Here is a 24991-nt window from a genome sequence, read left to right as displayed (position 1 = left end):
GGTCACCTTTAGCCTATCAAAGTGTGCATATTTGAGTAGGATATACTTACTTACCTGCCATGCTTTCTGCCTTCTCTTACAACGTGTGTGTGGTACATGTAGGTGAGTTCCTGTGCTTGAAAAACCATGACTGGCTGCAGAAACGTAGGTTTGTTAATGTTACTGAGACTACAGCAATTATTGAATGAGTTAATTAGGTCAGCAGATCGGCTAGTCTGGTAGTTTTCTGTGAAACGTGTGAGATCTTGTAGCAAACTGGTCTAAAAAGTTTGTTCATACTTGCTGAAATTGGGTTTTCTTGTTGGAAATGGGTTTGTGTCCTTTCCATAATGAACTTGTGTTTTTTAAGCTTTGTAAAAATCTTCCTGGTTGAATTCCCTCATCAGTTTTAATCTTACTTCACTGCAAGACTAGAAAAATCCTGTGATCAGCTTCTACAGGGCAAGTTATGCTGTAAAAAAAGTTTAAAAAATTGCATTTGCAGTCTCTTATCTCCTCATTTACTTGTCTGTGGGTGTTCTGGTATTATGAAAGAAAGTAAAAACATTTTAGGAGTATCTCCACTTCCTAGAAGAGATCAGAATCTGTGCAGTAGTTTCTCCCAGTTTTTTCCAGGTCTCTTGTTTATTCCTATTGTCTACTTTTGAACCTGTTGTGATTTCACAGCAGCATCTCTGGGTGGGTGTGCAGCAGTAACTCTCTTCAGACAGATCTGTTTGTCAGCTTCTTCAGTGGCGTTTTTTCCTGCCCTTCTCCCTTCTCTTACAAAATACACTGGAGTAGCATCATCTTTATGTTCTGTTATTTCAGTGAAGTTGTGAGATACAGAATTATGGTGTATTGTTCAGTAATTCCCAGGATCAGCTCTATAACTCTCCTTAAACTGTACGTAAAGTACTTAATCTTAGATTCTTTTTTTTTTTACAGGGAATGTTTGAGCTGTTGCTCAAGAGATCAGAAAAATGACAGATCCTGACTCTGCTATGTCTGCTTGTAGTACTAGTATGTAAAAGCTGTTCTGAGGTGGAATGGGTAGAGGGGCACTTGGGTATCCAAACCTGTTCTGTTTTGGTGAGAAGTTTTGGATGCTCTCCTGCGGAGTGCTGTGGGGTGCAGCGTGCTGGCTCTTGGTGATAGATGACTCCTGCCTGGTGTGGTAGCTTTTTCTCATCTCTTCCCTTGCATGGGTAGGGCTCATTCAGGTGCTCGAGGGTGGAGTGTAAGTGGGGGTTGCATTAACTGCTGCTTGCAGAGCACAGTGTAGGTGGTGTTAGAGGCAGTCATGTCCTGGCAGTGTTGTGTACTGAGCTGTGTTATAGGAGTCCAGCTTCAAGGTCTCACAGGACCTGGAATTAATCACAGGTGGTATTCTGGGACTGACTATGACCTTTTGTTATTTAAACAGCACTAAGTTAAATAATTCACCTCTTTGTGGTGCCATTTGTCAGGAAACTTTGGAAAGTGTGAAGTGTATGCAGTGCTGGTGTCCAGCTGAACGGCACTGACAGCCTAGAAGACCTCCAGAGAGCCCTGGTGTTGGACTGTCTTACACTGACTCTGAGCTCTTGTGCTCTTGGTGGGCTGGGACTCTCAGGAAGGATGTTTTCCTTCATGTGCTCTACTGACTAAGTGCAAGCCCCAAACTGGGATCTTTCTTTGTTTTAATGAGGGTGGACCAGAACTACAACTCTGAAATTCATTCTTTTCCCTGCTCCACAAGGCCATTCTGAACACAGGAATAAAAATGTTTCTCGGCTCTTGAGAGAAGGGAAGTGGCTTGTCTAATGTAAGAGGACTGTTTAGAGTTGAGTGCATTCAGATGTGGGATTGTGGTCTTGGTTATGATGTGTAGTGACATCTTTCATGAAATCTTTCTTTCTCTTTCAGTTTTAAGATAATTCTGAGACAGGTGACTCACCAAATTAAAGAGCAGTGTGACTTGGCATTCCTGAAAATGAACCTTATGTAATGAATAGCCCTGAAGCAAACAGTGCAATCGAGTTGGACCGCATGGTTTCTTTTGACTCTGACATCTGCAAAGATCTCATTTGCTGTTTCACCCAGGACACAAGCTGCATCTCAGTCTCTTTGCTGCTCTCCTGAGCTTTTTGTTGTCTTCCAGAATTTTTCGTGTTTGCTTCCCATCCTCGGATTTCTGCGAAGCAGATGTTTCCAGACTCTTGGTTTTCTGAACTGTTGGCTGCTCAGTGATGTGAGCTCAGGCCATTTAACTGTGTGAGAGGCTGGGAGAATGCAAGACTCAAAGGTGTCAGGAGGTTTTCTTTCTCCAGGGGAAACAAACAGTCAGAGGGATTTCAAAGTAGATTTAGTATTTTTGCTGATGCCGTGGTTTGGTTGAAGCACCGTGTAGTTGTCAGGGTGGTGTTTTGGGAGGTGAGTGGCCATAGGGATTTGAAGTGGGAGTGCAGAGGGCAGGTGGCAGTTGAGTTGGGGGCAGCTCTGTATCTTGTGCCGCTGTGAGCCAAGGGGAGTGTTCAGGAAACTACTCTGCAACATGAGCACATAGTACAACCCTTTGTACCTGGTGGAGAGACTTGCTGGACTGAGTTCATATTGGTTCTACCTGCTGTGCTTCTTGGCAGCACAAGTAACCCGTGGAAATGCCTGTCTTTCAAACAGGTATGAAGTTTGCAAGCCAAGTGAGGACAGCTCAGAGTACGTTACTCTCTCTATTTACTTCCGGGAGAAGACAACAAGACAATCCAGCAACACTGCAGGGACTGTGCTCTTTGGGCAGCCACTGCTCATATCTGTGCCCAAACACAAGCTCACTGTGGATCACCTCTACAGTGTGGTTTTGGAACAGATCAGGTAAGTCATGTCTGTGCCTTTGAATCCTGTGCCAAGTTCTAGAGGTCACTTACTCAGTTACATTGTAATAGGATTACTGCATCCTTGTTAACAGCAAGAATTTTCCTTCATCTGTGTGGGATGTATAAACCAGGATTTGTGTTGCATTGGTGTCTGGAGGGCCCAGGGGCATTTCCAGGTCCTGGTTTTTTGGGCTCTTTAAAAGATACTTCTGGTGGTGGTCAGAAGGGGGGCTGTTTGCTCAGTGTTGCAAAATAGGTCAGGAGCAGAGCTCAGGCCGTGTTTTCAGGGCTGACAGATGGGGCCACCATAACTTACTTTTGCCTTTCAATCTACTGCCAGTAAAACTCAGAACAAGCAGCGAGAGCAGAGACTTACTGAATTGTTTGACTCACTCTGAGGGCTCTTGACCTGTAAATGCTGCTGTACATGATGGGTTCTGGTTTGCTGAGGGGGATAGGGTAACAAGAACCGATGGCAGGGGGTGCTGCTGTTGTGATGCTCAGCTTCAGTCGGTTGTGTGACAAACATATCTCCTCTCTTCAGCCGCTACGTGAAACTCCCTTTGGCAGAAGAATACTCCACACCCTGCCCAGACAGAGGGACCTGCAACGGCTCCAATGGGGTGGTTGAAGGTAGAGTTCTTTCAAAATTGGTTGGAAACTTTTCAGCACTTTCGAGTATTTAATTAGCATTTGGTTTGTTCTGTGTGTATTTGGTTAAACTCCAGCAGATTGTTTCTTCACTGTTATTAAACCACTCTATTGTGTAGGACTTCTGCATGGGATGGGGGAGGAATTCTTGTAGAACATCTTCTTTCCTAGGGAGAGCAGATGTGTGTGTGAGGCAGCTGGGGAACAAAGTGTGCTGTGCATTCATCCTCAGTGTTAGGGAAGTCCTTGCTTACCTGTGAGGTGTTCAAGTGCCTCCCTCCAGAGGCAGCTCCTTTCCTGATACGTCCTTTGGTGATGAAAACTTGCCTGGTAGGTCACAAAAAAAAAAATTGTGGAGAAATAAAGTGGAAATGGTATTTTCTCTTGGAGGACTTAGAACCATGAGGTCTCATCTAGATGCTTACTAGGTAATTTTTAATGCTGATGGCAAATGCACGTGTCCCTTTCTTCTTTGAAATGATTCACTTGTGTAGCCCTGAGGGTAACAACTGGAAGAAGTTAAATGGGGACAAAAATTTGCCCATTTTCCCCCTAAGAATGGAAATAACTTGGAGTCTCTGAGACTGTGTGTCTTCTGTAAAGACACTCAGCTGCAACCTTGTTGATTCTCTCTTGGGGATATTTCTTAGAGTGTGATGTCAGAAGGTGTCATTGTTAACCTACTGCCAACTGAGCACTCTCCATCATACCTGATTCTAGGATATAAAGTCCAGCACATTACCTGGAATGTGCTAAAGGGAAAAAGACAACTTCAGATGGAGGGGGCAGCAAGCAGAGGCTTCTTTGGCTGTGAAGCCCTTTCATATTGTCCTTGTTGTAAATTTTGCCAGGTGACATTGAAGAGATGGAGCATCAGGATGGTGGAGAGGAAGGCAAGGAAAAGCTGACTGAAGCTGATCCCTGCCACTCTGAGGGTTGTATGCAGGTGGAGGCAGCAAGAGACCTGCAGCCTTGCAAGAAACAGCATTTCACTTTTAGCCTTGTGAATTCCTCTGGGACTTCCGAGATAAACTCCATTGTTGAAGGAAAAATCTTAAAACTGAGTGGTAATTATTTTCTTGCTGTCTTTTTTTTTCTTTCCTCTCCTTACACCTTTGCAATAAATGTTTCTTCTTTCTTGTAGCTTTTTCTGCAGTTGCTATTGACTGGGATTCTGATACACGGAGGCTACTTTATGATGAACAGGAGGCACAGGTTGTAGTATGCTCTTTTCATAAATAATCTGTATGTAAACTTACATGGTACTTAAAAGATGACAGTAAATGGTGAAATTTAGGTGTAGCTCCCTTCATAAAAGCTGAAGTCACCAGCATGAGAAATGTTTACTTAAAATCTATTAGTAGTAAAGTCCATGGATCTATAGTTGCTGATCTGCTTCTAGTGTTTTCTGAAAAAAGCAGATCTTTTAATTTCAAAACTGAGTAGTCTAGTTCATGGTCCACTCACAAAATAAAACTCAAAGGACATACTATGTTTTTTGTTATGGATTGTTGGTAACACAAGAAAGGAGTGGCTGGAAGCTTGAGAGGAGTGTGTGGTGGGGAAGGAGAGGGGGACGGAAATAGGCAGCAGGGGGAAGGGGAGCCTGTAGTTTTGTGATGGAAATGATTACAGAGTACATGGAATTGAATAAAGCATCCGTCCCTTTCACTAGGCATTTGAAAAACATGGCAGCATGCTACAAGCACAGAAGAAGAAGGCTGTAGTGGCCCTCAGAGACTGCATAGAGCTCTTCACTACTATGGAAACACTTGGTGAACATGACCCGTGGTAAGAGCCTGTGCCTGCATGTTTAGCATAAAATGCCTTAACTGTTTGAGTTCATGTTACTTGTCGTGGGATTCTGATAATTTCCCAGCTCTGTCCTTTCGTGTTCACCTGTGAGAAGTCTGTAAGATCTCTACTAAGTGATTGACTCCGTAGGCTGCAGGCAAAGTGTCAGTGGGCTTGAAGCTTCAAAGATCAGGTCATTTTCAGTTCCCAGGGATACATCTGTCTTCTAGACAGTGTCACACAGGGTGGTAATAAAGACTGAAAGTATGTGGCTACCTTAGCATTTAATCCTGTATTATTTCTAACTTGAACCACTCCTGACCTGCTCCCAACTCTACGAGATACAGCAGATCCCAAGTGACCAAAATGTGATTACCATGAGTGCAGAGGAGCTTTGAAAGTTGTTTGATAGCTGTGTAAGAAAATAACTTGAAGTGTACTAGGAAATTGTTTATTACTAATTTCCAATTACATGCAGTAGATGTGTTTGCAACTCTGACTTGTTTGAGCTGCATCAGGGGATAATAGAAAAGTAATGGGACCTTTAATTTTTTTTTTAATTTATGAAAGGAAAATTAATTTTTGTACAATGTTCAGTTAATAAACTTGTCATAGGGCATTTTGCCTATAAAAAAATGAAAGCAAGCTGCAGTTTGGAATTCTCTGAGGCAGTCTGTCCACCTGCATATTCCACAGCCAATTTGCCTTCTGCAGGGACTATGCTGTGCTAGTGAGGCATCTTTAATGCAAGGCCAGAAGCTTTTCTTTTAATGTAGTTATTAATTTCCTTGCTTGTTATTCCTTCCTCAGGTACTGCCCTAACTGTAAGAAACATCAACAGGCCACAAAGAAGTTTGACCTGTGGTCTTTGCCCAAGATTTTGGTGGTGCATTTAAAACGCTTCTCATACAGCAGATACTGGAGGGATAAACTTGACACTGTTGTGGAATTCCCTATCAGGTAGGATTCTTCCCTCAAGCCAGGAAGAGCTTGAAGAATCTGATCAAGAGAAATTTACTTCTGATGTTTCTGTTGCTGGGTGGGCTTGTTGTGAAAGCTCTAACTGGAGCAGCTGTCTTCTGGGTTTGAGCAGCTTGACAGCAGGCGTGAGTTGAATTGGTTAGTTTTTTGGGGGGTTGGTTTTGTTAAGATTAATCAGTTCTATACATCTCAAAGAGCATTAATTAAGGTGATTCTGCTGAACCAAGAGAACTTCTGTAGTGATTTTAGCAAATTTGTTGGGCAGAGCTGCACTTGCAGTACTGAGTATTGCACAAGTACAAGATGAAAGCCTGCCTTGTCCCTCTGTCTCTGCTTGTCAGCTCCTTGCTGTGAGATGAAGCGTGTTCCTTACTACTCCTGTCTCGCTTTTCATGCCTACACAGGGACACACTGAACTGTGTTTTAATCAGCACCTCCCTCTAAACCTTCTGGCAGTGCTTGGTGTGTTTACCAGGACCTGCCCTGTGTGGGAGGAGTGACAAGTCTGGTTTTCACACTAATAAGGCCTGGCTCTTGAGCAGCAGAGCAGCCCTGCTGCACCAGTGCTGCCTGCAGAGCTTCACTGGTACCATGCAGCTCTTCCTAAAAAGTGCTGGTTACTGCTGTGCTGATGCTTTTGGGTTTCCTTCCAGGGGTTTAAACATGTCCGAGTTTGTCTGCGACCCGAGAGCAGGCTCGTATGTGTATGACCTCATTGCAGTTTCCAATCACTATGGAGCCATGGGAGTGGGCCACTGTGAGTAACTGCTGCTGTGTCCTTTGGGCACAAAGAAACGTGGGCAGAAGGGTCCTGGGTGGGCTCTGTGTGTTGGACACCTGCAGTTGCCCTCACCAAGGGTGTCTAGTCCCCAGAACATACCTGTGTTCTGTGGGCAGGTGAATATTATACTGGTAATACCCTTCCTGTTAGGAGCTGCAGGGCAGGTAACCAGTTTGTGTATGTGCAGCTGCCTGAGCTCTGACTCTGATGCCTGTGGGATCCTGGTTAATAGTCATTAGTGTGTGTGATGGTGTTCCCCAGTTTATGAGCAGAGTCAAGATTTTTCAGTGCTGAACCTGAAATTATGAAAATGACCTTCTTACTGGAGAGTGCTGGGAAGGGTCAGGTGAACAAAACACTCTAATTCTTTTCCTAAGTTTCTTTGCCCTGTGTCTCAGCTGTCAGGGGTAAGTCTGGTACATGGGACATGGTCCTAGACTAGGAGCAGCCAGCATGTTGCAGATGATGTGTATGTTGGTGAACTAGGCTTGGGGTGGGTAATGTCAAAGCTGAGCTCAGTCTCTCCCCCTGGCAGACACTGCCTATGCCAAGAACAAAGTGAATGACAAGTGGTACTACTTCGATGACAGCAGCGTATCCGTGGCTTCGGAAGACCAAATAGTGGTGAGTATTTGGCCTGAGGCCATTCTGAGTTGGTGCTGAAGGTTTGGTTCCCTGCTTTGGGTGTGACATTTCCAGCCGAGCCGCGTGGATGGTTTCAGATGGGTTTTCTTTCTGTTTGGTAGACAAAAGCTGCGTATGTGCTGTTTTATCAGCGCCGAAACAATGAGGAACATAGTGCCCCATGTCCTCCCCAAGAAGAGTGTGACGGCATGGACACCAACTAAGCATCACCTCCAGCCACCATGGTAGCAGTTCCTCTTCTAAAGCAATGCCTGAGGCATCTGAAAATTTTCCTTCCTTCTGTAGGGGTCAAGCAGAAGATCGAGCACTGTGTAAGATTCAGTGCTGGGGGATGCAGAGTAGCACTGGAGAGCCAGGAATAGGTGCTGACACTTGGGTATTTAGAGGCCAAAAATAATATATATTGGAGCTTCAATAAAGTTCTTTTTAAAATCTGGCTGAGCTGTGTGGCTAGAGGCAGGGGTTGGGGCTGTGGCTCTTGGTTGTAGGTGGGGTCGGGAGAGGACAGTCTGAGGCCAGTCACAGCTGAGCCTCGCAGGGGCCCTTGGAGGAGCGTGGTGGGTACGATTCTGTGAATCGGCATCGGGGCTTCCTGCTGACTCTGGTGTTGCTTTTGGGCCCTGCCTGTGTCAGGGAGGCTCCTGCACCCTTTCTGGAGCTCAGTTCAGATCTTTGTACACCTGTCCTGTCTGCTGCAGTCTCTGCTGTTGTACCTTGGTTCCCTGGCTGAGCAGCAAACGTTTCTCTTGCTTCCATCCTTTCACTGATGCATTTTAGGCTCTTCAGCGCAGTTTTGACTCAGCCTTTCTCATGTGAACACTGAATCCTGTAATGTAGGAACCTTGGCCAGAAGTGACTCATCCCTGCCTGTGGTGTGGCACATGTGCAGGCTGATCCCCATGGAGAGGCAGGATACAGCTGCTCTAGCTCCTGTTCTTCTGCAGAGAAAAGACCATCCGTAACGTTGATGATTTCTTGTCCTCTCCATCCACTTCCTACACCCCTCACTTCCAGGCTGCTCTGTAAAGCACTTTTCTGCCTCCAGCTTTTCTCCTCTGGTTTGTGCAGTGACAGCATTTTTATCCTTTTTTGCTCGTTTATGTGGCTCCTTGGAGCTCTTTTCTCCAGCCAAGCTCAGCACTGTGTCACCTGTAAGTGTGACAGCCCAATGCAATGGATTGTGTGATTTTCAGCCTTTTCTCTTGCAACTTTGGTTTTTTTGGACTGCTTTTTCAGCCTTCCTCCTCCTCCCTTGAGCACTGCCCTTTAGATCCCCACCTTATCACCTTCTGTGGGGCTGCAGATGTGCCAGTCCTGTCCCAGCTCCTCTTTACCTTGGCTGTTCAGTGGTTCTGCTCCATCCTTTCGGCACAAGTGGCAAATGCTCCTCCCTCTGTCCTCCTTTACTGTCTGTGGTACTTGTAGGACCCAAGTCCAGCTTTCTTCTTGAATGTGGACTCCTGTGAGTCTCTCCTTGCTGGAGACCTGGTCTTCCATGTGAAAAATGGGAAAAAATCTAGAGCTTTGGCCTGTGTTTTTTTGGGACAGATCTAGCTCAGTGACAAACCAAACAGGAGGGTTTTTCTTTCTTGGAGAAGGGAGGGCTGCCTCTAGCCAGCATGCTACTGGTGTGATCCTCTGTGGAATTTTGCTTTTAAAACATTGAAATTTGCATTTTGAGATCACAATTGCTTAGTTGCTTCTGCTGTTCTGGTGGAGTTTTTTGTTTTGTTTTGTTTTGTTTTTTGCAACTCTTAATATTGTATTTCTTTTTTTTTTTTCCTCATTACTGATGGGAGCATCCAAAAAGCAATTTTTAAGCTGTAGCACTGCACTGAAATTACTCTGATCAGCATTTTTTTGTTCGTTTTATCCTAAAAGTAAGTCATGTGGGCATTCCAAAATAGGGCATAGAGGAAAGGGAGGGGAGTTCAAGTCCTTTTTAAAAGAGAAATCAATCTGAAATAGCCTTTGTTCTCCTTCTCGCCTCCCTGCCTGTGCTGACACAGAAAAGCATCGTGGGGCTAAATCTGTGATGCTCAGATGCTGAACAGACTCTGTTGTACTGCAGAACAAGTGGCCCAGCTCTTGCTTTCTCTGCCTCTGAGCTGCTGGGCTTCAGCTGGTGTGTGTGTGCTGTAATACCAGACTGTTTTTTAGACTAGCACTTTGTAAGTGGCTGGCTCTGTTGTACAAAGAGGAAAATTAAAGAGTGGTTTGCACTGAAACTGGATTTTGTTGTATTTTCAGCTTTCGTTATGTGGCCCAAGACTGCTGGTTGTGGGGGTGCCTGGTGCTCCAGGAGTGATTTGGGCTGGGGAAGGGCGAGTCCTTGGGAACCAGTGAGGATTTTGGAGAAAATCAGCTGTTGAGGACACTGCTGTGTCCAGCTGGGAGTTGTGTTTGATCCAGGGTTGCCTTTTCTTGCCTGCATTGCTGGGTTCTTGGTATGTGGTGCTCAGCAAAGCCTGTCCTTGCTTTTCTGGAGCACTGGGAAGCCTCAGCTGTTGTTTCATCATCATTCCTCTTCCTCTGCAGATCCCTGGGGGTTTTGGTCTTCCTTCTGTCCGTTTTCTCCAGGGGTATCAGGGCTGGTTGTGGCTGTACCACTGGGATAGTTTGGTGAGAACAGAACACAGGCTCTGTCACTGCCCTGGCTCAGCCCCTGCTTTGATGTGCAGTTTCATCCTGAGAAAAGTGCTCAGAATAAAGAGGAGAAAAAGATCATGGAAGAGCTTCTGTTTAAGAAGCATTTCCCCAGCTTAGGACTGCTCTCCCTGGGGAAGAGGTCTGAGGGGCTCCTGCAGATGGACAAGCCAAGAACAGTTGCTCCCTGGTCTCTATAGTGAAAGAAGATGGTCAGGGAGGCACTTAAGGCACTTCCTATGCCCACCTGCCCAGTAAATAACAGAACAGGGATGGCAGGGAACAGCCAGGCACCCTTGCTCAGGTCACCCTGCTGGGCATGGCAGGCTGGAGGGGCTCTGTGTGCTTATAAATGGACTTGGGAAGGATTAAACTAGTGGGGAAATAGTGTGTTTGCTACCCCTGCATAGCATTGCCATCTTTGGCTCTCTGCTGCCCAAAGGCCTCTGAGGAGCTGCTCTTCCCAGGAACCAGAGCAGCAAGGAGGGGGCAGAAGATGCCAGGGTGCCCAGCAGGCTGCCAGGGCAGGAGCAGGCACAGGGGACTGTGAGTTCCAGGGAGCCTTCCAGGCTTGGATACCAGAGGAAGGCAGGTGAGTTGTCCCATACTTTGCTGTGGCCACATGGTGAGTATCCCCCTCCTGCTTTTTTTCTTGTGAAAGCTTCAACTCCTGATTATTGTCACAGGAAGAAGAGCATAAAGAGGGCAAGCACTGCTTTCAGAAGCTGAATCTTCATGCTGCTTCTGAAGATGCAGTAGGTACTTTGTCACTATGCCAAGTTTGAGTTGCTTATGTGATGTCCTAATTGTTCAAAAGCAAAGGATAACTCACTGTGTGTTTATTTAAAAGGATAAACCAAGAAAAACAGGCTGTACTTTTTTATTCTCAGAAACCTTAACTGGAGCAAGCTTGCTCTTTGTGAGCTTGAAATTTTAGGTCTATTCTCCAGCATACATTTCCTAGGAAGAGAAACAGAACTCCAGCTCGAAACCCACACGGAGCCTCTGGCTCAGATACAACACCCTCGGTCCTGGGGCTTCAAATCAAAGGGAGGGCACTCTGCAGTTCTGAACATGATGTTTCTGTTTTATTCTCAGCCTTGCTAAAATACATTATATAGTTTAAAGTAACATTTCTTGTCAACTTTCACGAGAAGAGACAAAAGCATATTCTCAAATTCAGAAGATGGAGGTCTGAAGTTCTTCCTTAAACATGCCCTCAAAGTGGAGGTCTTTTGCCATGAGCTCTTCTTCTACATCTTCTAAGGCCCACTGATGATCTGTCAGTTCTAAGGCTTCCCATTCCGTCTGCATTGGCAGTGAACAGAGGGAGAGAAGGGAAAGCAGCACAGTATTAGATAAGAACTACACAAAGTACACTTAAAAAACTGCAACAAAGCCCAAGTTCTATTAAAAACCTGGCAATCCTGTCAGCTTGTTGAAATCAGTGTTTTATGCTTAATTAGATACTAATTGGTCAATACAAAGTACATCACAGAAGTTAAAAAAATTACATTATCTGCTTCTTGCAAACCCTCTAACGTGGAACTGTCCAGTGCAGCTGTTTCTAGAAACACAGCCAGTTCTGTTCTGGGGGGTCAAGTCCTTTGTACTTAGTTAATTCTTTAGTCCAGAGATATTGGATAACAATCAGCTGTCAGCTCTATTTTTAGGAACAGGAATTCAGAGCAATTCCCTTGACACAGGGAGAGGCCAAGTTCCACACAGCCCATGAGCCTGCAAGCTCACAGCAAACAGGAATACTGTACCTTAAAAGCTTTGTTGGTATCTGCTGGCATGGCCATTGCTGCCCCTGTCATTTGTTCCTGCATCACCCTGGACTGATCTGCAGCTGCAGATGAGAAAAGAGTTTTCCGTGTCATTTAAACAGCATTTCCTGGAGCACAGTGCCAGCAGGCTGGTTTCTGACTATAGAGGAGAATGTTGCAGAAACACCCAGAATGCAATACTACTGTGCCAGAAAGTTCCCATGAGACATCTTGTTCCCACCCCCTACATCTTAGCCAGATTTACATAAAATATGCAGAATAATTGAGGAAAATACAGTCTTCTGTATTCCCAATACATATTTGTCCTGCCCCACATCTAACATTAGGAAATCTTTGCAGTTTTCCTTAAAACCAATACTTGCCAGAAATAAAAGCAAGCCTGAGAGCAGAACTTCTGCACACTGTTTGGGTGTGGAAGGAAAGCGTGGGCTAGACCAAGTTTATGAGCCAAAGGCTGGTGCAGGAGATTTGGGTACTTGCTGCAGGTGATATCAAACCTGGCCCTGGGAGGGTAACCTCACAGAAATGAGAGGCTTTCAAAGGCTTTTTGGCTGAAAACTCAGAAATCCTTCCCCAGCCTTCCTCAGAAGACATCCCATGGAAGGAGAAGCCAGTTCTTTCCCAGGAAGGACAGTGTCTTACCATTATCTTGGCCCAGGATAAGAGTATAAATGCTTCTGAGTCCAAACACATTCAAGAAGTACCAGGAAGCGGAGCTCACCCTGACAAATCAGAACAAGCAGGGCTGATGTCAGTTCAAAGCTGGCTCCTCATTCCAGCAGCTCGCACAGACCATTCAAAGGTCATTAACACATTCAGCACTCTCCAAGTGGGAATTCCACCTTGCTGGCTGAGGACAGGCTTACCAGGACGCGTCCAAAGTGAGCAGTTCAATTCCCTGCTGCAACATTGGCTTAAAACGCAGCGTCAGAGGAAACGGGACCTTTGCTGCGGGGTGAGAAAAAGAAGCCCAGTTTGACAGAGTGACACTGCAGGACTGCAAAGCACGTGGCAAAGCCAGCAGGTAGTTCTTGTGTTACATCTTATCTAGTCGGAATGCAATGTGTACAACAGCAGGTTAACTTGTATTTTTGAAAAAGCTGCGGTTCTGTATTCATTTCAATATGAAGTGTTTTTGGAAACTTTAAACCTTTTGAATCTCGGATGACCCAGGCCTCACAGGTATTGCTTCAAGATTGTGAAGGTGAATGTCTCTTGTTAAAGAAACAGTTAACACATAAACAGTATAGGAAAAAACCCCCAGAACTGTGAATTTAAGGAAGTATTTTTGATGTATACACCCTGCATTACACAGTAACCATCTCCCCGGAGTTGGTTACTGTGTAATGCAGGGTGTACACATCAAAAATACTTCTTTAAATTCCACTGTGTCAACCTGAATTTTAGGCACTTTTAATAAAACTAATACTGGTTTTGCAGTTACAGTTGTTCTGAGGACATGAGCTATTTTCCTCCTGACCATGGCCAGTACTCTGAGAGCAATTTCCCCTCCATGCAGTGAAGAGCAGCAGTGCCACAAGCCAAATTCATGCAGCTTCCAACTGACTGCTTTCAGGTAGAGGAGCAAACCTGTGATGCAGCGCACACCCTCAAGGTCAGAAACACAGCCAAACCCATGTTATTCCAGACACTTACTTGTGACAAATCCTGAAAATGTCATGTTGATCCAACCCCCGATGAGGATCATAGGCAGAACATTGGTTACATTCCCTTTCATCATATCTGTCAGCATGGTAGGATCTGCAAGTCACAGACTCGATGTTAAGTAGCAGCGCATCACAGTAAAGGGAAACACGACATTAACTGTCAGTTACTTTAATTAAGAAACTGCATGAGACAGAAAGCAGTCCTATCGCAATAACTTTATTTTCCACTGTTGAAAATGCCTTGCAAGATGAGATAAGCGGCCAGATGACCTCACCCCATCCCTTGCCCCAGATCACAGAACTTGCTTGACCCCTCTGGGAGATGATTTGGGTAGAAAAAGGACAATTAACTACTTAGCTATTTTGCTGCTGTGGACACATTAGTTAAGTTAAATCAGTTTAGAGAAGATCCTGCAAGAGCTAGTGCAAAACACTGACAAATGGACACAAGTGAGAGCAGGAATTCCCACTTCTGGCAACACTGAGGTGGCTGTGCTCTCGTGAGACACTGCAAGCAGCTGGAGGCTGGAGTTAAGCAAAATGAAGTGACCCAATGTGTTGCTACCCAAGAGAGGGATCTCGCTCCCCCTGCCCAGTACAGAGCTGAACAGTCCCACCTCCTCCCTCACACTCCCTTGCAAAGCTGGTTCACCTTCCTCCCTTGGCACAAAGTGACAGGCTTTTCTGCCTGGCTGCAGTTATGGTACCTTAACATACCTGTCATTGGTGAAGGAGGCACTACCTTTCTTTTCGTTTTCTTAAAAAATCCATCCTCTGGGTTATTAAAAAAATATTTCCGGGACAGGAAAGACTGAAAACAGAAAGAGCCAATGCCATGAGAAATGAAAGGACAGAACCATTATTTCTTGCTCAGATATGCAGACATCTTTTGAGCTCTTTCATAGCACATCCTTCTTTCCTGGAGAGGTACTTCACTGCCCATGTGCTCTAAAACTCCTCCTTTTGCCCTGCATCCAGAGTATCAGCTCTCTGAAATTCTTAATCCTAAGAAGTCTCTGAAGAGTCCATGTTAATTAAAGAACTTTCAGTGCTTTGTGCAAATTCTTTGTGCTGCTTCAGCCCCAATACCAGTACATGGGATACATTCACCTCCCCATCTGAGCTCTGGATTTCACAAAATTATATATTTGTCAGCAACAGAGCCAGCACGAGCGACGGATTTTTAGTTCAGCAAACATTTCAGCTGACATTGTACGACCACATCGTATTACCTTCCTCTGCTTGCTGGCAGGTATTGAACACAATGGTTCGGGGGCAGAGACCTCATTTCAGCATGCAGCTAAAACCCCGAGCAGCGGCAGCAGACATCAATGTCAAGGAGGATCCCCGGGACCCTGCCCTGGGACAGGGGACACCCGGCACTGTCCGATCCCAGTCCCTGAGGGAGCTGCCGGTGCCCGAGGCTGCTCCGCCCGCGGCACTGCCCCGACACACCCCGCGCTCTGCGCTCCCTCCACAGCCATCCTCTTTGTAAAACCTCACCCACACAGCTCCGTACCTGCTTTGGAATGTATTTTCCGTTTTCCCGAAGGACTCTGCTCCGTATCAGGACTTGGCTGGAAGAGAGACACGCGGCGTTAGCGGGGGCCGCGCCGGGGGCTCGGGGGTCGGGCGGGAGCGAGGGCGGCTCTGACCTGTCGGACACCTGCTCCTGCGTGAGGCGCTTGTCGCTCTGCAGCAGGATGGACACGTAGTGCCGGATCATGCCCACGAAGAAGGTGATGAAGACGATGGGCAGCACCACCCACAGCCGGATGTTGGAGTCCAGCAGCAGCTCGGGCTCGCTCATCGCGGCGGTGCCGCCCCGGGCCCGGCTCCGGCCCCGGCCCCGCCGCAGGCCCCGCTGCCGCTTCCCTTTCCGGGCCCGGCCCTTCCGCCGCCGCCGGAACGGGAAAGGAGAGGGCGGAGCGGGCGGGAAACTCGAGCGGGAGCGGCGGGAACGACGTGAGGGGACAGCGGAGAGCCCCGCCCGCCCTGAGGTGAGGGGGGGCGCGGCGGGGTGGGCTCGGCTCAGGTGAGCTGAGCTGAGGTGGAATGGCTGTCGCAGGCACTGCCGAGCCTTTGGGAGCAGGTGCGATGGAGAGAGGCTTCCCTTCTGAGGGCTGACAGAGCCCAGTCAGAATTGTGGCGGTTGGAAGGGACCTCCGGCTATCACCCAGTCCAAGCCCCCTGCCCAGGCAGGGTCGCCTCGAGCGAGTGGCACAGGAGCGCGTCCAGGTGGGTGCGGAATGTCTCCAGAGAGGGAGACTCCCTGGGCAGCCTGTTCATGTGCTTTGCCACCCTGAATGGAAAGAAGTCCTTCCTCTCGTGGAGGTGAAACTTCTTATGTTTTCGTTTATGGCCGTGGCTCCTCGTGCTCTTGGTGGGCACCACCCAAAAGAGGCTGGCACCATCTCCAGGGCACCTGCCTTTGAGGTATTTATATTCTTAGAACAGCCAGAAAATGCTTACTGCATTTTTGGGTTTGAGTTTTTCCAGTTGCACACTGATATTTTATGTAACTCATTTTACTAGTGTCTGCCATACAGTTGAAAGTTAGTGTGAGGTGATCACACATCTCTTTTTAACAACCTTTAACTTTTAAAGGTGAGTCAAGATTTATTTTTTTTGTTTTTTAATCACTGACACCCCCCAGAAGAGGGCAGGTCAGATGGAGGATTGTGCTGACAGAACTCATTTGTTGTGGTAGTGGGTTAGGAACATGAACAGGGGCAGTTAATGAGGTTGGGCTCATAAACACTCACCTGTGAATCCTTTGTTGCTTTGTCCGGGCATGGGGAGAGGATCACGAGTTTAGATCAGTCTGTACAATTGGAGACCTCATAGTTGCTCACTGTAACTTGCTATTTAATTTGCTTGGTGTATGCCCTGTCTTCTGAGAAACTGAATTTTATAAAAAAAATGATGTATTAAGCTGTTTAAATATAACAAGCTCTGAAATTTCAACCTGTACAGCGGAAAAACAAGTGTGATACTGGTTACCAAGGCAGTCTGTCTTTCTTTGAGCACTTTCAATCTCTGGAACATTCCCTTTCATTATTCACTAATACATTCCTCATTTGCTTAAAAAGCATAAACTAAACACTTGCCTCTTTCCTGCCTTTTTACAGGCAACAACAAAGGTTTTGTTACCATGGTTTCAAAAAGGAAATTGTCAAAAGGTGATGCTTCTGAAGAGAGCTGCAAGACAGACTTGGCAAGTAGGTGCTCGGGTATAATCTTACAGGGGTGGAGACCTCTTGGTAGAGACAACGACTCCCAGGCAGGGAGAAGGCCAAAATGGCAATTTTGCTAATGCTGATTGTTAATGACACTTGATTTTTTTTTAATATATGGGATGTGGCATGTCTTGTTTTCACAGAAACAAAGAAGTCACGGATTTCTGATAAGGAAAATGTCTCTGCCTACTGTGGAGTGGAGGGTGAAGCAATCTTTGAAGAGCTCCTTAGAACATCAGGAATTGTGCTGAAAGCTGGGGAGGGACAGAATGAAATAGGTAGGAATTTAACACTTGCTCTTTCTGCTTGTAGCTGAAAACCTGCAAAGATGTCTAGCATAAAGGAAAGATGTGTCTTGCAGAGTGAAAATGCTTAAGCCAGCTTGTTCCAAAATTCAAGCAAACCTTCCTCTGGCCTCTTATTTGTTACATATCTCTTGTTCCTGCTGAATTCAGTGCATTACCTAACCCAGTTTTTTGTGTGTATACATGCTAAGTCTAAGCACTTCTGAAAGATTATTGGAGGTACATGGAAAAAGATTAGACCTCATCTGTGATTACAGTATTGAATTACAGAGACAGGAACTCTAAAACAGGAAAACAAACATGTCATTGTTGCCTTTCAGCTCAGACAAGGCCTTCAGGAACTCTTGTACCAAGCCTTTTCAATGCTGTCAGCTACTCAGCCCTGAGTGGAGAAAGCACAAGTGGCGATTCCACTCAGGCCTTTGCTAAATGGACTTCTCAAATAGAGCAAAAGCAGAAGTGTTGGTGGATGGGCTTGAGAGCTTGTACTTGGTGTAGCTGTTGCTGTGATGTTCTGTGGATAAAATGTGTCAGGTGCTTTATTTTCTTTTTAAACTTCCTCCATAGCTGTTGATCAAATGGCTTTCCAGAAGAAGCTGTGCCTGGCCCTGGAGAAGCACCCTACTTACCCAGCTGTGAGTACCTTTGGCAGGAACCTCCTTTAAAACTGTTTGCTGAGCAGCAAAGGATGCAAATGCAGCTTCCTGACCCTGCTGGTCCCACACAAAAGTGTGCTGCATGGTAGCTTATCTTGGGTTTCTGTGGTCCAGATTTTCCAGTTCCCTCAACGTCACTGTTCCAGCTTTTTGGTCCTGTTGTCCTTCTGCTGGTTCTGTTTCTTCTCAGCTGTCACACTGTTACATCTGAATAGTCAGACAAAGATGACCAGCCTGTGCCTCTGTTAATACAGCTTTGGGGTGTGTGCTGGTCGTAGTTTAATAGCTGAACACAGCCACTCACTCCCTCCGAGGCCATCAGTGGGTTATCAACGTTGTTCTCATCCTAAATCTGAAACAAAGCACTGTACCAGCCACTGGGAAGAAAATTAACTCTGTTCCAGCCCAAACCAGGACAATGCTCCAAGATCGCCTTCGCACGATTCCAAGGAAAAGTTCTGCACTTCCATCACTATGCCCTGTCAAAATAATTAATTGGCAATATTATTCAATAGATAAGATTTTCCTCCCCTTAGGGGAGGAAGAATCTTTAACTTGCTTAACTCTGTGGTGGAGGCTGTGTTTGGTTTTGTGTTGGGTGGGAGCTGGCAGCATTAGAACTGCCACGATGTGGTGCTCCTCTCCAGTCAGCAAGCCCAGTGTGAAAGGCTGGGGGCCAATAATTGGACTGCAAATGTTTTTTGGGTGCAGGTCTTGTAACATTAAATGTTGCTGTCTCAGCTAAATAGGAAGAAAGGCAAAGCCTTTTTAAGTCAAGGTAAAATGTGAGACACGTGCTTTGGAGTTATTTTGCAGAACAATTCAGTGTTTCCTTTTGGAAATGGTCTAGCCTAGAGTTGATTTATTATCCATCATTCCTTCCATCACAGTTTCTGTCTGTCTGCAGTTCCTTGCCTTACCTCTTCCCTGTATTCAGTATCTACTTGCAAAATGCCTCCTAAAGCACAGCAGCTGACCGGGACATCTCTTCAGGATGGTGATTACCTTCCCTCTGCTTTGCAGGTTGTGAAGCAGTTTGTCAGTGGCTTGGAATCTCACATCAAGGACAGGAACCAGTTCAAGAACTGTCTCTTGCCATGCACTCCCGTACGGACTGAGGGGGCGAGGTAGAGAAAATGTATTTTGCCTTCCCCTGTAGTCAGAGCTGAAATGTTGAATGTCCTGTTAAATGCTCTGGTCAAATGTCCTGTAACACTGAGCAGAGTGGAGGGAAAGGCCATGGCTCCAGCTTGTGCTCAGCAAGCAGTGGCTGGTGCAGTACACTGCTGTTCAGTAGCAGCGAGCTTGAAGTGGCAATTCACAGAATTTACTCTCTGCCCATGGCACATATTGGCCTCTGTGGCATTTTATGGCAAGAACCACTTACTGGAGGGGAAAAAAAAATTGGCAGGACTGGTGAAGGTCATTTCCTTTGTTGAGTTGTTTTTTTTTTTTCCAGGAGATAGAACTTAACCACAGGCTTTTGCATTTCCAACTCATGCTAGTCTTGTAGAGAAGGAGCTAGTTCAGAGCTGAAGTGCAGTTTTAAAACTGTGGTTTAAAAATTGTGCTATGTGGTTTTTCAAAAACAACAGTCACGGAAAGAGTTACAGCCTGTTCTGCTGACACGTTTTTGTTACAACTGTGGTGGAATCTTTCATCTTGCAGGAATCTGGTGCACTCCTATTGCGAAAGCCTCATTAAACTGCTGCTTGGAATTAAGATCTTACAGGTACGGGCACCTTGGTTTGCTCCTTACAGTGGTGTTGATTGTAGGGATCCTTTTGCTTATGTAAATAAAGGATTAATAGAACTGTTGGTGAGGCAGGTGAGGCTGTGTCTGGAATAGTGTCCAGTTTGTAGTTTCTTTAGGGACACAAAGATGCTCAGGGTCTGAGGCACATGGCATACAAGCAGAGACAATGGGAGCTGGGTTTGTTCAGTCTTCAAGAGAAGATTAAGGGGAATTTTGTGGTCTTCAGATATCTGGTTGCATGGTGTAGGGAACACAGACAAACTTCTCAAAGGTGAACAGGGGCAGAATGAGAGATGATGGCTCAGGTCAACCATGGGAAATTCTGATAGGATGTGACCACTTCCACTGTGGAGAATGCTGGGGTTTTTTTAAGTGGTAGAACAGGTGGGCTAGAGAGGTGACTGAAACTCCATTATTGGAGGAATTTGAATCTTGGAAGTGTTTAGAAATGGGTAAGACACTGAGCAACCTGCTGGCAAGAACAAATTGTTAAACTGTATACAGATTGCATAGAGGTGTGTATGGAGTTGAAGATGACAGATGTCTCACCCATTCATGGGAAACCTGAGAGCAGTTGTGGACTTCAGTCCTCTTATAATTAAAATGTTTTGAAAGTTCTTGTCTTAAATACAGTTCCAGAATTGCATTTGGGCCAGGATTAAAGGGGCAAAGGATTAGAGCTGCAAATGGAATGACAAAAGCATGTGGGCACTGTTTACAAACTTATTCAAAGTTGATGTTTTAGTTTCCTGTGTGGTGAAAAGTAACTCAGCTGGGTCTGAGAAAGAGAGGTTGTCTCAGAGGAATTGTACATCTGCCTGTGTGCTCTGATTCTCTTGGATTGTGTGAACAGTTTATGCACTCTTGGCATTGGTGGTTTTCACTTTTCCGGCTGTTTGCCTCCTTTCTGGCATGAGGCAAGAGATTTCTTTATACAGGAAATACTTTTATTGGTCTTTTGGAGTATTTTATTCTCTGTTTCACCTTTTGTGAAAGGTCAATTTGGTGGTAGTGCCACAGCACAACCAGTAAATCATCCTAACACTGTCTTTTCCTCTTTCCTTTAGCCTGCTGTCATAACGCTGTTGTTGGAGAAGATCCCTGAATTCTTTTTTGACGTGTGAGTATAAACTGGCCTCTCTCTGCCTTGAAATTAAATTTTATTTGGACAATCACCAGCTGTTTGACTTTAACTGTTACTTCAAATTTACCTGAATGATTGTTTGCACTTATTGACTGGTTTTTTTCTTCATACATGTGTAAAATTATCTGTGAGGCACCATGACTCCAAATTTGTGGGTGCATAAAGCAGAAGACAAACTTCCAGAAGCTGAAAAACAGGCACACCTCATGATTGATTGTGCTTTTCGTGGCTACTGACACAAGCTTGGGAATTGTTTCAGCAAGGAGGCTATGGAGTGTCTTGTTATTCAAAAAAAAGATGGAAGTGCCTGACAGAGTTTTAGGAGGCTGTGAGATGCAGACAGACCTCCTTTTAAAGATGCAGATCGTGTTCAAAGGAGGAAAATTGAAGAAGCATCTGTTTGGTTTATGAACATAGGGCATCATAGCAGATCTTAAGGCACAACACAGGCAAGACTTGGACACTTAAGCTCTTCTCCCATTGTCCAGGATGCTCCCTATGGAGTTGGTGGAGCAGGTCAAGGGGCAGGAAGAAGTTGGGACTGTTCTGACACAGTATTTGCTCCAGTGCTGAGTATCAAGCAGGATAAGCTGCACAGAGGTTGAGTCCAAGAAATTGTCTTGTACTGAAATCTTGTTTGAGGGAGGTTAAACACAGACAGCCCAAGGACTGAACTGTTTTCACCCAAGAATTCTAAAGGATCTTAAATAAGCTGTTATTAATTGCTCTGCAAACCCTTAAAAATGGGTGTTGTTACACTCATCTCCTGTCAAACTGTAAGAAAAGTGAAGTTTTTTCTATATATTAATGACCAGTTAAAAATGGGGTTAGTTGGTCTTGCTGACCAGCAGCAAAGCTTCTGAGTCTGTAGGTCTGACTAATCTGTGCCATTTTCTGCTGTTTTAGCGTGGGCACCTTTGGAACAAATTTCCCCCGGCTCATTGTCAATCAGTTTAAATGGCTTGACAGGCTTCTTGACAGCCAGGTGGGTACCAGTGATGCAGTCACATGTGTGCTTTTTCCAAACAACTTCTGGAATGCCTGTCACATGGGATTAGATCAGTTATTGTACTGTGAGAGCTGATGTTGTTTTTACATTCGCATGCTGAAGCAGAGATTATTTTTTTTTCTGTTTTGTTATGATTGCCTTCAGTGACTTCTGAACATCCCCTTTTACTATCTCTCTTCTTTCCTTATTTTAAGTCTTACACCAGTTTCTATCTGTAAATATATTCAAACAGGTGATCCTGTTTTAAAGCTGTTGCTGGCAGGACGTTAACAGTCTCCTCTTGTTTAATTTTAACAAGGCACTGGATACTCACAAACATTTGGGGGTGATTCTTTTCCTTCTTTCCCAAAGTCAGTCAGGTTTACTTTGGACTGGAGGGCTGTTACTCGAGAGTCCCAGACTTAAGTGAACCAGGAGATTGTACTAAACACTGGGAAGCTTGGTGTTGTGTTTCCCAGTTTCCTTGGCTCCCCAACATCATTATATCCTAGCTGTAAAATACCATTGTTCCACAAAAGTCTGTGCTGTGCTTCACAGCTTCAGTGGGACGATGAGTTAAGCACAAATCCAGACAGGTGTGGGACTGAGTGACCTTACATGTTGTTGTAGTGCTGATGAACCACTTGCTCACAGTGAGATTTGTGCTTTTCACCTGCTCTGGTCTGCAGGATCTCATCAGGAAGTTAATGCAGATGATCAGTGTCTCTCCAGTACCCATCCAGCATGATATCATCACCAGTTTACCTGAGATCCTGGAGGATTCCCAGCAAAGTGAGGTTGCCAGAGAGCTCAGGTACAGATGATTTGGTTGGGTTGTTTTTTCCCCTTGCACTCAGCAGAAAAGGACAAGGTTTAAAGAAACTGAGAAGCCAGCCAAGAATGATTAGATGAATTTCAGGCAAGTCCTCGAGGCAATTAAACACAGGTGCAGTCGCTGCATGAGGAGTAATTAATTTAGGGAACAAGTTTTCCATCATGCCAGTGACATATGCTGTTACCAGTTTCAGAGATTTTTTTTTTGCAGTGACCATGAAAACTACTGGAATTGTCCAACACACAAAAGATCCCCTCTTGACTTTGTTAAGAGGACCATTTTTTTCTCTTCCTTGTTATCAGCGTCTTACTGAAGCAGGGCAGACGGCTGACAGTTCCCATCCTGGATGCCCTCTCTCGCCTGGATCTTGATGCAGGACTGCTGGCTGAGGTGAGAGCTTCTCCTGAGCAGTTCAGCAGACCCCAGCCCCTGCTTGCAAACATGAGAGCTGCAACTGTTTGGTGTCACTCAAAGTATTTCACTAAATCTGACTCCTGTAGGCCTTCAAAAGTCCCAGGTTGGAAAGAGGTCAGAAGGTAACACGTAATGAGGGCTTCAGTGCAGAGCAGAGAGAAGTTTTCTGGCTGTTACAGTGTGCATTCAGAAATTTCAAACACAGCTGTTTTAGCAAATGCAAAAGCACTTGTCCTGCTGCTGTAAATTTTGACTGCCTGTCTCAAACCTGCTTGCTGTGAATAATTCATCATTTTGAAGTGCAATGACCAGACTAGACTGTTATGTTCTAAGTAAAGGCAGATTGGTGATTAAATAATTCAATAAGTTTTCTCTGCAGAATGCTGATAAAGGAGAAGAGATGATGATGTGTCTTGTGCCTTTTGGACGTGCTGCATTGCTGCACTTCTTGGAGTTGGGCTTCTTATGAATAAAATAAAATTGGTTCATTTGAGTGCTTTAAGTAGTGTTTTACATAGTCCCAAAAGGCTGATGCTGCATAACAGGGCTGCTCTTCTCCATGCTTTTGCCTTTTGAAAGGCAGTTAACAAATGATGGAGCCAAGCTCTTCTCAGGAGTGCCAAGTGATTGATAAGGGACAACAGCCACAAATGACAACCTGGGAGGTTCAACTTGGACATGTGTTAAAATGAGGCAGGGTCTGCAGCACTGACAGAAGTTATCAGAGAGGTGGCAGGGCTTGAGGGGCTCTTCCATCCTTGGGTATCTTCAAGACTCAGCAAAGCCAAGGCGAGTCTGATCTGATGCTGACAATATTCCCACTCTGAGCAGAAGGCTGGACTATAAATCTCCAAAGATTCCTTCCCACTGACATAACTGTAACTGTATTTCTGTGAGCCGTGGTCTCCCAGCTGATGGAGCGTTGCTGTCCCCTCAGGTGCGACAGTCTGCCATGACCATTGTGCCTTCTGTAAAACTGGAAGATTTGCCCGTAGTGGTAAAATTCATCCTCCAAAATGTCAAGGCAGCAGATGCAGTGGAGGTACAGTATTTTTCTCATACTAAAGGGCCAGTCTGTATTTTAACAGAGAGAAGTTGCTTCACACGCAGACCTGTATGTTTTAACGTCTTCAAGTAAAATTTTAATATTGCCAAGAATCCAAGCCAGCCCTGCTGAACTATTGAATATACATTGAGGAAGCCTCAGCCTAAGCCAGAGGAGGTCTGTGATCTGCCCAAACCTTTAGGGACACCCCTATGAAAACAATGTGCCTGTGACATGCAAGGCAGTCTGTGCTGCTACACTGCAATTCGACAGCAGTCAGGTTGGTAAACTTGCATGCCCAGAATTCCTGTGGCTGTCCAATATCTTGCTCAGCTGCTAAACTGCATAAAAGTAGTTCACAGCAACGTACAGAAGATACAGGTGGGAATTTCATGGAGTAACTCTTAAAACATCCTTTCCTGCTTTTCTGCATGCATCTTCAACACCATGGGTGAAGAGCAAATTTTTGCCTGTTCATTTTCTAAGTTTAAAAAAAGATTGAACACAGGTCAATACGTATGAATCTTTACAAATATTGAGTTTTTTGATTTGTAATTTCGGGGTTATTCTGGAAAATTGTGTTTTCTTTTCCTCAGCTTTTTCTGTTCCTCCTTTATATATCACAGTGATTTGTGCATGGATTTGTATTGTACAGGTGATTTCTGATCTTCGTAAGAACTTGGATCTGTCATCGTGTGTCCTGCCCCTGCAGATCCAGAGTTCCCAGAAAAAGATTAAAAGCCAAGTCCAGCCCAGGTACTTGAATAGCTTTACATGATTCTCCAAGGGTAAGATGGGACAAGAGGAATTCAGCTCTCTC

General features: G+C 45.3%; 3 protein-coding genes across 4 annotated transcripts in view; 2 read left to right on the top strand and 1 right to left on the bottom strand.

The window, feature by feature from the left end:
- Window positions 1-9914, top strand: part of USP4 (ubiquitin specific peptidase 4) — a 31595-nt gene extending 21681 nt beyond the window's left edge. For both annotated transcript variants that reach the window (XM_050313269.1, XM_050313268.1), the window contains 9 exons: window positions 2641-2832; window positions 3379-3467; window positions 4337-4552; window positions 4630-4700; window positions 5161-5276; window positions 6090-6239; window positions 6914-7017; window positions 7577-7665; window positions 7788-9914. In XM_050313269.1, the coding sequence (XP_050169226.1) occupies window positions 2641-2832; window positions 3379-3467; window positions 4337-4552; window positions 4630-4700; window positions 5161-5276; window positions 6090-6239; window positions 6914-7017; window positions 7577-7665; window positions 7788-7889 (1129 nt within the window). In that variant the 3' untranslated portion in view covers window positions 7890-9914. The remainder of the gene's footprint in view (window positions 1-2640; window positions 2833-3378; window positions 3468-4336; window positions 4553-4629; window positions 4701-5160; window positions 5277-6089; window positions 6240-6913; window positions 7018-7576; window positions 7666-7787) is intronic.
- Window positions 9915-11398: 1484 nt separating this feature from the next.
- Window positions 11399-15658, bottom strand: EMC3 (ER membrane protein complex subunit 3). Its single transcript, XM_050313270.1, has 8 exons — window positions 15445-15658; window positions 15309-15366; window positions 14507-14600; window positions 13779-13883; window positions 12989-13070; window positions 12765-12844; window positions 12102-12184; window positions 11399-11640 (listed from the first exon to the last, which is right to left on the bottom strand). The coding sequence occupies exons 1-8, from the start codon at window positions 15597-15599 to the stop codon at window positions 11512-11514; spliced, it is 786 nt and encodes a 261-aa protein (XP_050169227.1). The 5' UTR covers window positions 15600-15658; the 3' UTR covers window positions 11399-11511.
- A 47-nt stretch (window positions 15659-15705) lies between these two features.
- Window positions 15706-24991, top strand: part of FANCD2 (FA complementation group D2) — a 32861-nt gene continuing 23575 nt past the window's right edge. Inside the window, exons 1-12 of the mRNA XM_050313286.1 lie at window positions 15706-15789; window positions 16921-17010; window positions 17172-17306; window positions 17901-17968; window positions 19013-19116; window positions 19658-19721; window positions 20813-20865; window positions 21796-21874; window positions 22567-22691; window positions 23015-23102; window positions 24064-24168; window positions 24827-24927. Coding sequence (XP_050169243.1) covers window positions 16944-17010; window positions 17172-17306; window positions 17901-17968; window positions 19013-19116; window positions 19658-19721; window positions 20813-20865; window positions 21796-21874; window positions 22567-22691; window positions 23015-23102; window positions 24064-24168; window positions 24827-24927 — 989 coding nt within the window. The 5' untranslated portion in view covers window positions 15706-15789; window positions 16921-16943. The remainder of the gene's footprint in view (window positions 15790-16920; window positions 17011-17171; window positions 17307-17900; window positions 17969-19012; window positions 19117-19657; window positions 19722-20812; window positions 20866-21795; window positions 21875-22566; window positions 22692-23014; window positions 23103-24063; window positions 24169-24826; window positions 24928-24991) is intronic.

This window comes from Myiozetetes cayanensis, unplaced genomic scaffold (genome assembly GCF_022539395.1).
Source record: "Myiozetetes cayanensis isolate MyiCay16 unplaced genomic scaffold, myiCay2020 scf18, whole genome shotgun sequence".
Taxonomy (NCBI): domain Eukaryota; kingdom Metazoa; phylum Chordata; class Aves; order Passeriformes; family Tyrannidae; genus Myiozetetes; species Myiozetetes cayanensis.
Note: the sequence above shows the minus strand (reverse complement) of the source record. Positions and strands in the feature narration are given on the sequence as shown.